The following is a 13,674-nucleotide window of genomic DNA, read 5'->3' on the forward strand; positions in this document are numbered from 1 at the left end:
CGGCTTCCTTTAACGCAGCAATAATCCTTGCTAAAGTCACCATACGTGACGCGCAGCCTTTGGCAACCAGCAGAGCCAGCGTTTAGCAGCGGAGAGGATTTTCCCTCCCCGCTTTAGGAGGCGATCGAGGGTCGGTGCTGTTTGAACTCCCAGCCGCTGCTTTCGGAGGGGAAGGTGGGGAGGAGTTTCCAGCCGAGCGCTGGGAACAGCCCCGACCGACGGAGCCGCCGCTCGGGCCCCGCAAGGGGCAGGGCCGGTGCCCGGGGCTGGGGCAGTGCCAGGGGCAGGGGTGGAGCCAGGGGCAGTGTCCAGCAGCGCAGGGCCGGTGTCCGGGCCGGTGCCCGGGGCAGCGTCCGCGGCAGGGGCAGTGCCAGGGGCAGGGCCGGTGTCTGGGGCAGTGCCCGGGGCAGGGGCAGTGCCAGGGGTGGTGTCCGGAGCAGGGCCGGTGCCCGGCCCCCAGCCCCGGCGGAAGGGCGGGCCCGGGCGGCCTCCCAGCGGCGGCTCTGCTGCCGGCCGTGCCGCAGCGATAGCAGAGCTCCTCGATAAAGCCCGTTCTTTGTGCGGCAGTAAAATGCTGTTCCGCTTCGGCGTGGTGCTGCCCGCCCGGGTGACGGAGGGCGGCGCGGAGCTGCTGCTGGCCGGGTCGCGGCCGGAGCTGGGCGAGTGGGACCCGCGGCGCGCCGTGCCCATGAGGCGGGCGCGGCCGAGCGCCCCGCTGCCCGCCCAGGAGCCCGCGCTGTGGCTGGCCGAGGTGGCGCTGCCGGACGAGGACGCCGCCAGCCCCTTCTGGTACAAGTTCCTGCGGCGGGAGGGCGGCCACTTCCTCTGGGAAGGTAACGGAGGGGACCCGCGCCGTCCCTCGCATGCCCGGCCGCAAGGACGCGCCGGCCCTGCCCGGAGGGGCGGTGCGAGGCTCTCCCGAGGGCGGGCTCTGCCTCTGGCTCCGGCTCCGGCTGCTCCCGCCCCTGGCGCCGCCGGGGGCTGTCCCGGCCGGCCGGGCCTGAGGCCGAGCTGCCGGTGCCCCGGCGCGGCGGTGGCCGGGGCTGTGCTCGCAGGCAGAGCCGCCCAGGCTGCCGTGACGCGGGTTCTCGCAAACAAAAATGGTTTTTAACCGTGTGATGGAGGAGGGTGAATGCAGACGGAGGCTGCCTTTCTAGGTTGGTAAAAGTTATTTCAAAGAGTTTCATTCCCCCCCCGCTACTTTAGGCATCCATTGTCATGATGTTTTTTTCTGGTTTTTTGTGGTTTTTTTTTTTTTTCCTTTCCCCAGAAGTAAAGAATTAGAATTTAGCATCTCGTACTATGCACTATGGTGTGGGTTGTTATTTTATTTCGCTAGGGTGATATGTCATGATGGCATTTTCAGGCTGGTAAATTTTACTATTGTGATTTCTTAAAGAAAAGCACAGGGAGAAGTTAAATTACAGCTTTTCCAGTCTTCTTGCTGTTTCAGTAGTACTTCCAGCGTGTTTTCCTCCTGCTGTGTGATTTCAAATGTGGAATAACTCTAGTCAGTTTCCATGTGCTGTTCTAGTGCACTGAAGTATCTTAAATACAAGAGAACACTCAGACAAGCGTCTGCTGAGTCAAATCAAACTCTAAATATACCTCCTGAGGAATGATCTGACCTAGTGAAAGGAAGTCAGCTTGCTTGGTAATTTGTGAGGGCATTTTTAACTCATAGCATAAAAATCCATGTACCAAAATAACACGTTGTAGACCAGTTGCTCTTCACGTGTTTTAAGAATACATACCACACTTCTGAACTCCCTTTCTGTCATGTAGACTAAAACATGCATGTTGTCATAACTGTTGCATTTGTTTGTTCTTCTTTGTGCTAATAAAAGAGTTTGTGTTAATGCTGCATTCACAGAAGTTTACATCATGAAGGACTATGTACATCATACAGTAGTGTTTTGTTTAGCAGCTAAAACAAATAGTATATTCTGCCTGTTTTAACCATGTTTTTCTTTTCCAGAATTGCAGGAAAAGTGAATTTATGGAATAAAAATCTTTACCTCTGTCCAAGGAAGCAGAATTGGGTCTCTTTGAAGGTGCCAAGTTGTACATAATATGACAATGATACTGGTATATAAAGCAGTCACCACCCTGCAATTATAGAAATAATAGTAGAATTAGAAATTATATATTAGAATTTTATAGAAATAATGGAGAATAACTACAGAGAATCAGCAGTTGTAAAGTTGATGGTTATTCTCTGGTTTGGAAGTAGTGGTAGCTCAAAATGTTGTCTGTTCCAGGGAGCATGTTTAGGAAGTGTAGTCAGAGTAGTAAACATACTGTGTTCTGGCAGATTTGCAGTTTTAGGATTCACCTGGCTGGCATTTTGTTCTTGTCATTGTGAATTCTCAGGAATTTGAGCTTAGTTTCAGCTTAGCAGGAATGATAGAAAGCAAGTGGGCATATCATCTAAATGCAGAAGAGTTTTTAAATTAGTCATTCATATTAACAATTTTTTCCTCAGTTGATATTTACAGGAAAGCACGAATTTGCTTAAACTTTTAAATTTATTTTTCATAATGTATTACATGAAGAGAGCCTAAGGATGTTTTCTTGTTCAATAACTAAGCAATCTTGCAGTTCATTTTAATCTGTTGTAATGGTTTTTGGGTTTTTTTGTTTTTTATAACTGTTGATCAATGACAGTTTGGCTGTCATCTGTTTGTTATTATAAAAATCACAACTTGAAAAGACAACTCCCTTCTCAAAGAAAAGAACAGGCATTTTTTGTGCTAAACAAATGCTATGCGTTGTCTCTTTAGTATTCTGCATGTTTAGAATTAAAATGGGCTTTGGGAAACACTTAGCACTTGCAGAACATCTGCAGTTTTGAAGAGATATTTATGAGGGATAGAGGAAAGTGCAGCATGATACTTGCTCTAAGTTTATGAGTTGAGGCATCCATCTGTAACCAGAGAAAATGTAGTTCATGGATATCAGTCTAGTTATGGATGTCAGATGTTTACATATATGGGGCGTTGAAATCATGTGCTGTATTTAAGAAAATTACTTCAGCTTTTTTCTTAAGACATGTATGTGTGTGAGAATTCCACTGGCAGTGCATATTGTTTTTATGACAGTATGATACCTACTGTGGTACAAATTGCAGCCATTCCAATACAGTGAGAAGACTGAAAGATAAAAGTGGGGGTAGTTATTGCTGTGGGCTAGAGGAGTCAAAAGTCACAGACCAGTGCTCTGTGGCATTTTGTAGGAAGCTTTCCGGCAAGGCTTGGCCTGTGCAGGATTCGCTGGGTCGTTGTGTGTGCCTTGAGGGAACAAATTCCCCTCCCTAGGAGGATGAAGTGGGAGATGAGACTCCCCTGTGCTCCTGAAGGATCAGAGACTTGGCCCTGCTGTCCCAGGGAGATGTTGCTGGTCTGCACCCAGGGCCTGTCATTTAAAGCCATTGAGTGTTTCTGGCTCAGGTCACATGAGCTGTGTGGGTTCCTTCAGGGTTGGTACCTGCTCACCTACTGTGAAAGCTGAAGCCTGCTGTCCAGGAGGGTTTGTGATATGCTGTGGTATCTGTGGAAACAGGTTGGTTGTGCTGAGCTTTAGAATCTGGGAATAGGTTTAGAAAAAAACCTAAATTCATGTATGTACCTTTTTTACTCGCAGCTGCACCTGTGTCTGTCTGTGTACTTTGTTTTTGATGTTGATTCTTCAGAACTGGACTTCACATCTCTCAGCTTGGGAGCTGAAAGTATTTGTTCATACTGTCAAAACTAAATAAATACAAAACTTATGCTTGAGTTTGTTTTTGTGAGTTTATGATGAAACACTCATGTGTACCTTTATCCCCTACTTTCATCTAAATAAACTGTAGGTGCTAATCAAGAAACATGCTGCATAAAAGGACAGGGAATTTACTGGAGGTATTTACTAGAGGTATGCTCCAAACTCTATTTGGAGATGATGGAATACAATCAACTGATACGTTATGTTTTTGGGAAGGGGAAAAATAAATTTTATACAAAACCTACATAAGCTTGTAGTACCTACACAAGCTTGTACTGTAGTGTTGATCCTTTGTTGCCCACAGAAGCTGTGGATGCCCCTTCCTTGAAGGGTTGAAGGCCAGGTTGGATGGGGCCTTGAGCAACCTGGTCTACTGAAACTTGTCTCTGCCTGGGGAAGAGGTGGGAAGCTTGGAACTGATGCTCTTGAAGGCTACTTCAACCCAACCCATTCTGCTATTCTGTGATTTTTGTGTAGCTCTTAATTTGGTGTAGATGGAGCTTGCTTGAAGCTTCCAGATACAGTATGACCAGTGAAAGCTCCAAAGCAGGGTCAGCCTATATTCTAGCAACTTGTGCAGGTGAGCAGAACCTTAATCCTTCCAAAAAAAACCCCATCTCTAGTTTTGGGAGAAGGAGGGAGAAGGAGAGAAAAGGAGGTGTCTTGTTTGCAAAACAAACAAATGATACAATACAGTGCATTTTGGAAAAAAATTACATTGTTCAGCTTGTGGTATGTTGTCCTTACAACATTTTCAGTTCACACTCCTGTGAGCCTGTTTATAATAAACCAAAAGATCAGTAAATTTATGAAGTAATAAAGGTTTTCACATCATTGTAATACAATCAGTAAAAATATCAGAAGTAAATTCTAATAATATGTTTCAAGGGTTGAACACCCAATTGATTGAAAACATTGGTGATAGTTAAGCACATTAAAATTTCATTTTTAAAGTGTGTTGAAACTTAGAGCAATCTGACTTTTGGCCTCAGCTCTTTGAATAAAAGAAGTATAACTTCTTAATTAAAAGGAGGGAATTCTTCTAAGGCTGTATGAGAAGGTAAGATCTAGTTGCCATTTGTAATGGAGAGATTGTAACAGAATGAAAAATGCTTGGGGCTAAGCCTTAGCTGGATATGCAAAATAAAAATTCGTTTGAGGCCATTCTAGGAAGTACAGTTGGATACAATGTTTCTGTAACTGAGATCCATGGTTTCTTTTCTTTTTTTTTTCCCCTCCAAAAGCAGTTCCATTATTAAAAACAAACAAACAAACAAAACGAAGAAAAAAACGAAGCTCAACAAAAAACTCCCAGTGAGTCCTGAAGAGTTACAATTCTTCATGGCTCTCTTAGTGCAGATGTTTCATGTGGTGCTCTTCCCACTGGGTGGTGCCACATTCCCTGTGTATAGCCAGTGGCTGCCTGGCCTCCTGCAATTACTTGCATGTTTCATTAGTATTTAGTGTAATCTGTTCTGCTTTGGAAAATAATCCCAAATTTTACTTATTTTCCCAAGCCCAGTTCTGAAGTAGGTGGTGACTAGAAATGGACATAAAGCACAAGCTATGTGATAGTTGAATAATTCTGCATCATAGGTATTTTGTTCCTGCAAGGCTGTTGCTTTCTGGACAGTGCTAGATACCTTAACACCTTTCAGATGTGACAAAACTTAACTAGTGGATAACTTTGAATTCTTCAACCCAATACTTCCTTAAGGAATGGAGGAAAACTTTGGTTACAAAGTGCAGTAGCTCTTTGTGTTTTGTTCTTCAACCCCCAGATGACTTATACATAGCATGCATTTTTGTATAATTAAATGGCATCAAGATTCTCATTACTTTCTGTCTGCTTATCAGCATTTACCAGCTTATACTGAGCAGACAATCTGACATCAGTAAAACAACGCAGAGCGGCCTATGTGAAACTGCAAAATTACAAGAATAAAACTAAATGCCTCTACTTGCAAATACATATTCTCTGGGTTTGGCAGGCATGTATATTTTCCTACCCACAGAGATAATCAGGGTCCAGTTCTGATTTCTGTGAGAGTCTAATTAAAGCCTTTGTGGTTATAATAGTAAATTTACAATAAATGCATTATTTATGCAAATCCTGTATTTACCATTTTTCCGGTCCCTCACTTGCAAGGGGTGGTAGCATGCAGTAGGGCTCAGCAATTTATTTTGAATGGCAAGAAACACTGAGAAGTGATAAGTAACTGGGATGATACTTTGTTTAAAGTATTGCTGTGGTTGCTATTTTGATACAGCTCATTTCCTGCCTATGCTTCTGGTATGACAGAAAGTAGCAATCAGTAGTAGACAGTACAGTAAACAGTGTCAAAGCAAATGGGAAGATAGTATTAGATTATACATTTTGTTGCTATCAGCCATTATTCTCTCATCTGTATTTCCTGTAGTGCTATTTCTACCATCTGTCAGAAAAGAAACTGTCTTATACATGAGGAAGATTTGCTTTTAGTTGCTTTTCTCTGACTTCATCATTAAGTCAGGCATTTGGTTAAAATCTCTTAGTACAATAAAGTTCCCACTGAAAAACACCTGGGCCTGAGATGAACTACAGAGATAAATAAAACATGTTTTTGAAAGTTGCCTTTAAAAATTCTGATTTTCTTATATCTGATGAAAAAAAAGAAAAAGAAAGAAAAAGCCTTGGTGATGAACAGCATTAAGTGTTGAGAATGGCTTTCTTGTAAACCATTTAGTTTTAATTCAGGCATAACTTCAAAATGTAATTCCATCAAATAATTTTCTTAGGATATATAAATAGACTAAAAAGTCTTAAATTCAGCCTGGATTTTAATAGAATTAGAACTCGTTTCCATGGTTTTATGTAGCAGCTCTACCAAAAAGGAAGTTGAAAAGTCTGCTGTAAGTCTGGTAGAATATAAACATGTGGTGTATGATGCACGTGGTTTTCTTCTTTTTGGGTATCTCTTCTTGGCTTGCAAATGCAAGGAAACATTTCTGAAAATCTGACCAGTTAAGGAGTTACTTAACTAGGTGTGGCAAATTAACAATTTTGTCTTACATTAATACTAGGTATTTAAGTAATACAATAAATTCATCTGCCACTTACAGAATCTAAGGGGAAGATGGTTTGCTGACAGCAGAAAAAAATAGCATTAAAAATCCAAGTATGCTTTTCTTAGACATAAGGGTAAGGCTTCATACATGGCATACAGAATTGGAGATATTTGTCAGAGGTGTTAATACAAAGGGCTGCTGCTGAGGGCTTTGCTGAGACTTGAGGAAGGTGGGACTCCAGAGCCTGTGGCAGACTGCAACTCTTGAAAACTTGACCTCACTCAGTTTCAATGAGGTGAACCCGCCCCCACCTCTGGTTTTTTAACAATCAATAGCAATTCAGTCTTGGCAAGATTGAGACAGATCCTATTTCAAAACATCAGAGATTGAATTTTGTTCACAGGCAGCAGGGAGACTTTTGTGACAGAATCTGGTGTGAAGGGTAAGTAAATTTGAATATTGTGAGTGTACTGAAGGAAGTTCAGTTTGAGTGATGTGTGATAACAAGACTGTGCAGTAGCACATTCAGATAACTGAAAATTGTATCCAAAATAGGACTTGAGACTTTTCTTCACTGTAATTTTGGTATAAAATGTAAAGAAGCTAGCAAAAACTTATTCTTTTAAATGCTTTATTTTTGAGATTTTTAAAAAAATTTTTCTTTACTTTCTCTTCTACTACTATTTTTTTTTAATAAAAGTCTTTTATTCCTTGACTTTTCCCTGTTTATCTGCCCCCAGAGTGCTTATAATATTAAACTCTTCCAGGGGAATTTCTAAGCATGAACTTAAGATACTCATTTACCTTGTAAAAGGACCTCATTTGATACAAATAGAATTACTTAAAATATTTAGACATAGTTAAAATTTTGAATTGACACTTAAAGTGTGCTGGTTCATGCAAAACTTAAGACAAAGATTATAGGAGTTAGTCTGTCCTCTGACTGATTTGTGAGTAGGTGATCTCAAAATTGCCTGGGTGCTTGTGGTTTGGGTTGGTCAGTTAATGTGTTTCTCTAAGGTTATCTAAGTAGCCCTATGGTTTTTAAAGAGATAGCAGTGAACCCTCACCTTACTGGGGTTTGGAGGTTTGGAAGTTGCATATCTGTGTTTTAGGGTCAGGCTAAGGCAGGGATGAGATACCCAGCACCTTTATGGCTGCAGTTGTGCCCTGTAGTTCCTGCACACCTTCCCTTACATAACATAGAATAGAAAAAAATTAAACTTGGAGCAAGGTGTGCAACAAGCTGGTAACTGGGAGAGCAGTGGCTGAGCAGAGATTTGCAGCAAAGAGCTCTGCAGAGAGGGTGGGAGAGGCAATCTCATCTTTTTCATTTATTTATTCACTCTTAATGGTGATAAGAAATTTCATTGACCCATATTTTATTTATCTTTTAAGATCAAGCTGGTAATTTCTCCACTCTGTGCAATCTGTGTGCAGTCCTTTTCTGTGTCAAGATGAGTCTGTGCTGTTGGCAGACTGTTGAATTATACTTCTTTCATGCCTGCAGTACAGCTCTAATAAAATAGTAACTGCAGGCTTTTGTGTTTCATGGTTGTGCCTCATTAGATTGAATTTCAGAACATCCTCTTCTAGTCTCTGCTTACCTTTTTCAGTCCTAGATCTTTGTACATCTTGTATCACTTCCTATATCTGCTTCTAGTTTTCACAAAATCACAGAATTAATCAGGTTGCAAGGGACCACTGTGGGTCATCTAGCCCAACTTCCCTGCTCAACGAGGATCAAAACCAAAGTTTTCCTTTGCTCCATTCTGGTTTCCTCCTTTTACCAGAGCAATTTATCAGTTATATGGAGGTCTTTGGTTTTATTCTTTTGTTTAGTTATTTGTACAGACTTCTTATGCTCCTTTGATCATCCTTCATGTGGATTAAACAAGGAGCCATAAACTGCAGTCCTGCAGATTTGAAAGAGCCCTCTGTGAGTCTTGAACTATAAGTGGGGCTACTTGGTTGCTTTGGTCTCTGGCAGTTCCCTACGTCAGTGGATTCTGCACAAAACCATCTGCAGTACAGATCAACCAGTGCAAAAGCAATGAAAAACTTTATCATTTAATGCCAAGAAACTTATTTTAATCTTTCTCTTTCAGAAAAGCACTTTTGCTGTGAAGACTCACAAAGATGGGTTTTAAATAAAAAAAAAAAAGAGCCTTATTAAAGGAAATAAAATGCTATTCTAGAAGTTAAACTAGCACCTGTACGTTCTAATAAACTCTTGCAAAATGCTTTTCATCTCTAATTAGGAAAGCCAACATGATCAATTAATGGGAAGATCAGTACCATTCAAATATTTAACTTATCTCTTTTTATGGTTGAATTTTACATATTTTCAGATGGTTGTGTACTTGCTTCTTAATGATAAATAATTAAACCTGTGTTTTTCCACTTGGAATATGAATAAAAATGAGATGAAGAAAAATACTGATATAGAAATGGGTTTAGCTGTAAAATCATGTGTTCACTGTTGTGTGAGCCCTTTCTCAAAGGACATTTGTGTTTCTTTTCCTTTTTTCAAAGATGAATGGAACATTTGATGTTCTACGCTTTACTATTGTCTCTAGAAACTGAAAAGTTGAAATAGTATAAAAATTGCATTGTTGTCTTATGACATCCAAAATATGGTGGATTTCCTGAGACAGATTGTGCTAGCAGAAACATGACGTGGACTGAGAAAATAATTTTTTCTCATTTTGAAACTTCCTTGTTAAATGCATATTGTGAAGCAAACTCTGATGAAAACCACTTGTGTAATCATGGATATTGCCTGGGTAGTAAAACCTGATCTTTTTTGGTAATTGCAGATTTCCATAATTCCTTTAAGAAGTCCTTCTGAAGACAGTCCACTTTGATCATACTGTTCCCTAAATTAGTATTTATTGAAGATGGCAGCACACTTTCCTTCCTGTATGAAGCTATATCATGTGTGAATATATATGTATATGTTGAAAATATGTTGATGTATATTCTGTTGCACAGATGTCTTATTTCAGTAGGAAAGTTGTTTAATTTATAGATCAGTATCTAACATAAGGAGTAGTAAAGGACTAGGCAATTCTCATAAAATATGATATAAATGCAAGCTGCTACTGTTTACCTGATTATTAAAGGCAAATCAGAACCACACCTTTTGAGATTCAGGTCTGACTGTAGGCCACAGCGGGAAGGCTGAGGCTCAGTGGTGCACAAAAATCAACATCAATAAATATTTATTACAGAAGAAAGTGTTTCAGAATGAGATTTGACCAAACCTGTTTGAGGGAACAAATAAAATAAACATCTCATGGCAACTTACTCTTGGCCCCATATCCATATGTGGTTTCAGGCTATTTAGGGGAATTAATGGTGGTGAAAGTGGTAAGGTTACAAGGCAAGGAGGCTGCAGCACTTAAAAAGGCAGAGAGGAGGAAGGTTACAGAGAAGGAAGGAAGGCAAAAAAGGGACAAGAATTAAAGCTGGAGAAGAAGGATGATGAACTGTAAAACTGGCAGGTGGCAGAAGTGCATGCACCTTCACCAGCAGCAATTGGAAATGGGGCAGTAGGAAGCACAAGGTGGGTACCTGTGTACCAGGAAACACAGGGCTGGGAGTAGCAAAAAAGCCAGAGTTCCACGGTTCAAAACTGGCAGGGCACAGTGAGGGCTGGCAGCTCCCTGGGACTGCAGGGACACCCCATGGGACTGGCTGTCAGGAGCAGGCAGCCTGGGGCACGAGGGCAGCCCCAGCCCCGAGCATCAGGCACCTCCCTGGGGACAGGCTGGGGCTGGGGCAGGACATGGGCCCGTGGGTGTGTGGGGGCCAGGATCAGACACAGCCTCGAGATGGCAGGAGGTGGGCACTGTGATGTGCATGGCTACAAACAGGTGCTGGAGAGTAGAATGGGGAAGGCAAGGTGGGCTCTTTGTGGCTGCATGCATGAAGTCATTAATTAAATATCATAAGCATCCATATATTTTGTCACACTGTTGTATTTGTCGATGTATGCTGTTGTCTTCTTGTATTGGTTACAAGTGGTAAGAGCATGTAAGCAATTATAAATGTGAGATAAAAATATAGTGGTGAAATTTGTAGCTTCTGAAACTTTACTGATCTTGCTTACCTTATTTATAATCAAAATAATCAAAAACTATGTGATGCATAACTGCTCAGCAATGTGAAAGAGAAAATAGTTTTCCACCTCATATTTTATTTTTCATTTTGGTAAATAATAATATGTCACAATTATGATAAAATGGCCTGCATGTCATCTGGAAATAAGGAGATGGTTTGAGCTTTCCTCTTAAATGTTATTCTTACTCTCTAATCATTGCATTAATACATCTCCCAAAATGCTCTTGCTTTAGCAAATTTCCCTAACTGTCGTGATTGAAAACTGGTCATGCATTTACGTGCAATGGGAAAGTGAAGATATTCCTTTGGGCATAATTTTTCTCAGAAATATTTTAACATCATTAATAATGTATAAGTGTAACAGGCTTAAGGAAGCCATAGACTAGGTCACTTCTGATCTGCACAATAATTATTCCTACATGGCAATTATTATTACAGTAAGTATGTAAAGATGATGCTGGGGGGAGCCTGTACATGTACTGTATTTTTGGAGGCTTGATAACCTTTTGGTTGATGATGCGACCCATTTCAATTCAAGTTTCTTACTCTGGTAAGCAACTGGGATTAAAAACATTGTTTCTGACTAAAGCTCACACTATTGCTGTAGAAGAAGAAGAAGAGGTAATAAATATTGGTGGAAAATCATAAGAAAAAAAATCTTGCTTTAAACTGGGCCGTTTAGGGTAGCTGTGGTCATTCACCATTGCAATTGTGACTCTGTGGGTCACTTTGGGCAGCTTCTACTGGGTAAGAACAGACTCTCAAAGTGAGACATGCATTGGAAGACAATAAAGTGAGTGTCTATTGGTCCACAAACATAAAAGACAGAGAAGGTTTAATGAACTCCTTGGCTAGATATCCAAATGTGTCTGGTCTGCAGCAGGAATCTGATGAGTCTTTGCTGGCCAGGCAGCTGTGAATGAGGTGGAAGAGGAAATCTTTCCCCTTTTAAATAAGTCTGCCTTGTTTCTACATTGCTGTTTCTACATTGCTGCCACCTTCTTTGGTCTTTGATGCCTCTCCACCTTGAAGTTTTTCCTCTTGAATCCTTAAGCTGGTAGCAAATCCTGTGTCACCAGTCCTACCTTTTTTGGTGGTTTTACCTTTCTGAGTATGCATGGCTGTCCTCTGAACTTTCTCTGAGGTCTTTCCCATATCTTGGCAACTTTCTTAGAAGTCAACCTGAACCAAGGTCAGGCTGCCATGGCATGTCTGAGACACAGCAAGATTGATACCCTTGGGAGAGGTCACTGAGCAAGAATATTAAACACTGAGGTCACATACTGTGAGACATCAAATGAGGAACTTAAATGAAATTAATTATTCTTACATTGTAAGTGATTTAGGAGTTTTTAATATTGTGGGAGGTTTTAAAATATCCAATAAATTAAAAATATTTTTTAAATAATCTACAAAATTTTATTTTAATGCTGAATATTTGCTTTGTGGCAGTGTTTCTGTTGCCACTACTTCAGTTGCTAATAATGCAGTTTGAAGAAGCAGGAAACACTGCTCCTGGCCTTGAATGCTCAGTTCAAGTCTCCCTACAGTTTTGGGTTTTTTTTTAAGATTATCCAGACACACAGTCTGCACCTGTCTTTCTTCTGTTCTAGGTAGTGGGCCCCATCATGATCGAAGCTGTGTTTACAACCAGAGCAACATAGTAGATGGAGTTTACTGCCTCCCAATAGCACACTGGATTGAAGTCTCTGGACATACTGATGAGATGAAACACACAACTGATTTCTATTTCAATATTGCAGGACATCAAGCTATCCATTACTCCAGGTAAAAGAATTGTGCAGAGCTTGGCTGGTGTCAAATGTTACAAACAAAAAATCTGAACTGGCATATCTGAAAACTGCATTTGGTTTGTATGTATGTAAGAGTAAACTTTAACAAAGGTTCAGCGCCTCTTTGCAATTAAATGTCAGTTTAGCAGATTCTAAGTTCAAGGATACCCGTACTCTGTATGTGTCTGTTACATTGCATCACATCTGAAAAAGTTTTGTGCCAATTTTAGGCTAGTCATTTTCAAATGCTTGTCTATATACATGTGTAAAATTGCATGTATCTTATGTGTTTTGTTTGGGATAATTTTACTGAAGAACTTGTCCTGAGAAACAAAAATAATGTAATCCAGCACTGGAGTTTACTGGTGACATGTTGTCACTCTTGTGTGGCAGCCTCTGCAATTAATGGCAGCAACTTTTGATGACTTCTGCTTCTGGGCATTTATTTAAAAAATATATTAAAACTTAGACAAGTCTTAAAATGTTTGTATTCCATAGTGTTCACTTGAGTCCACTGTCCCATTGGTGAAGATCCTGGCTTGAATAAGGAGACAGTAAAGGTAGAGGAGGGCACCCAGCCTTTAGGGTGCAGAGGAAGCATAGGCTGTATTTGGAGCAACAGGGTGAGCACTGAAGGTTAGCAAAGTGCACTGAGGAATTTGGGACCCTATGTAGCTTTTCCCCCTATCTCCAGCCAATTGATACAGCAGGAAGTTTTGATAATAGTTGTGTGAATGCTGGCAGTCCTGATATGCCACATGCATTGCAGAACAGTTAGTTATCCCAGAGGGATATGTATTATTTTTTAAGAAATCAAACCATCTTGTACTTTCATTAGGCCCTCGCATTGTTTTTTGTGAATTTCTCCAGACCACTTTATCAGCTCTACCAACCTTACCATGGTGTCTCCTCTTTGTGCTCTTTGTCTCCACCCTCTCACAGGGTA

The 13,674-nt window shown here is 40.9% G+C and overlaps 1 protein-coding gene across 3 annotated transcripts in view; it reads left to right on the top strand.

Moving 5' to 3' along the window:
- Positions 1–571: 571 nt before the first annotated feature.
- EPM2A (EPM2A glucan phosphatase, laforin) overlaps positions 572–13,674 on the top strand; it is a 35,732-nt gene continuing 22,629 nt past the window's right edge. Inside the window, exons 1-2 of one of the 3 annotated variants that reach the window (XM_058021256.1) lie at positions 572–833; positions 12,549–12,723. In XM_058021256.1, coding sequence (XP_057877239.1) covers positions 572–833; positions 12,549–12,723 — 437 coding nt within the window. Of the gene's footprint in view, positions 834–1,029; positions 1,158–12,548; positions 12,724–13,674 lie in introns of those variants that run through there. The other 2 variants (XM_058021257.1, XM_058021258.1) reach the window with 2 other exon arrangements.

The sequence above is a fragment of the Melospiza georgiana genome, chromosome 3 (genome assembly GCF_028018845.1).
Source record: "Melospiza georgiana isolate bMelGeo1 chromosome 3, bMelGeo1.pri, whole genome shotgun sequence".
NCBI lineage: Eukaryota > Metazoa > Chordata > Aves > Passeriformes > Passerellidae > Melospiza > Melospiza georgiana.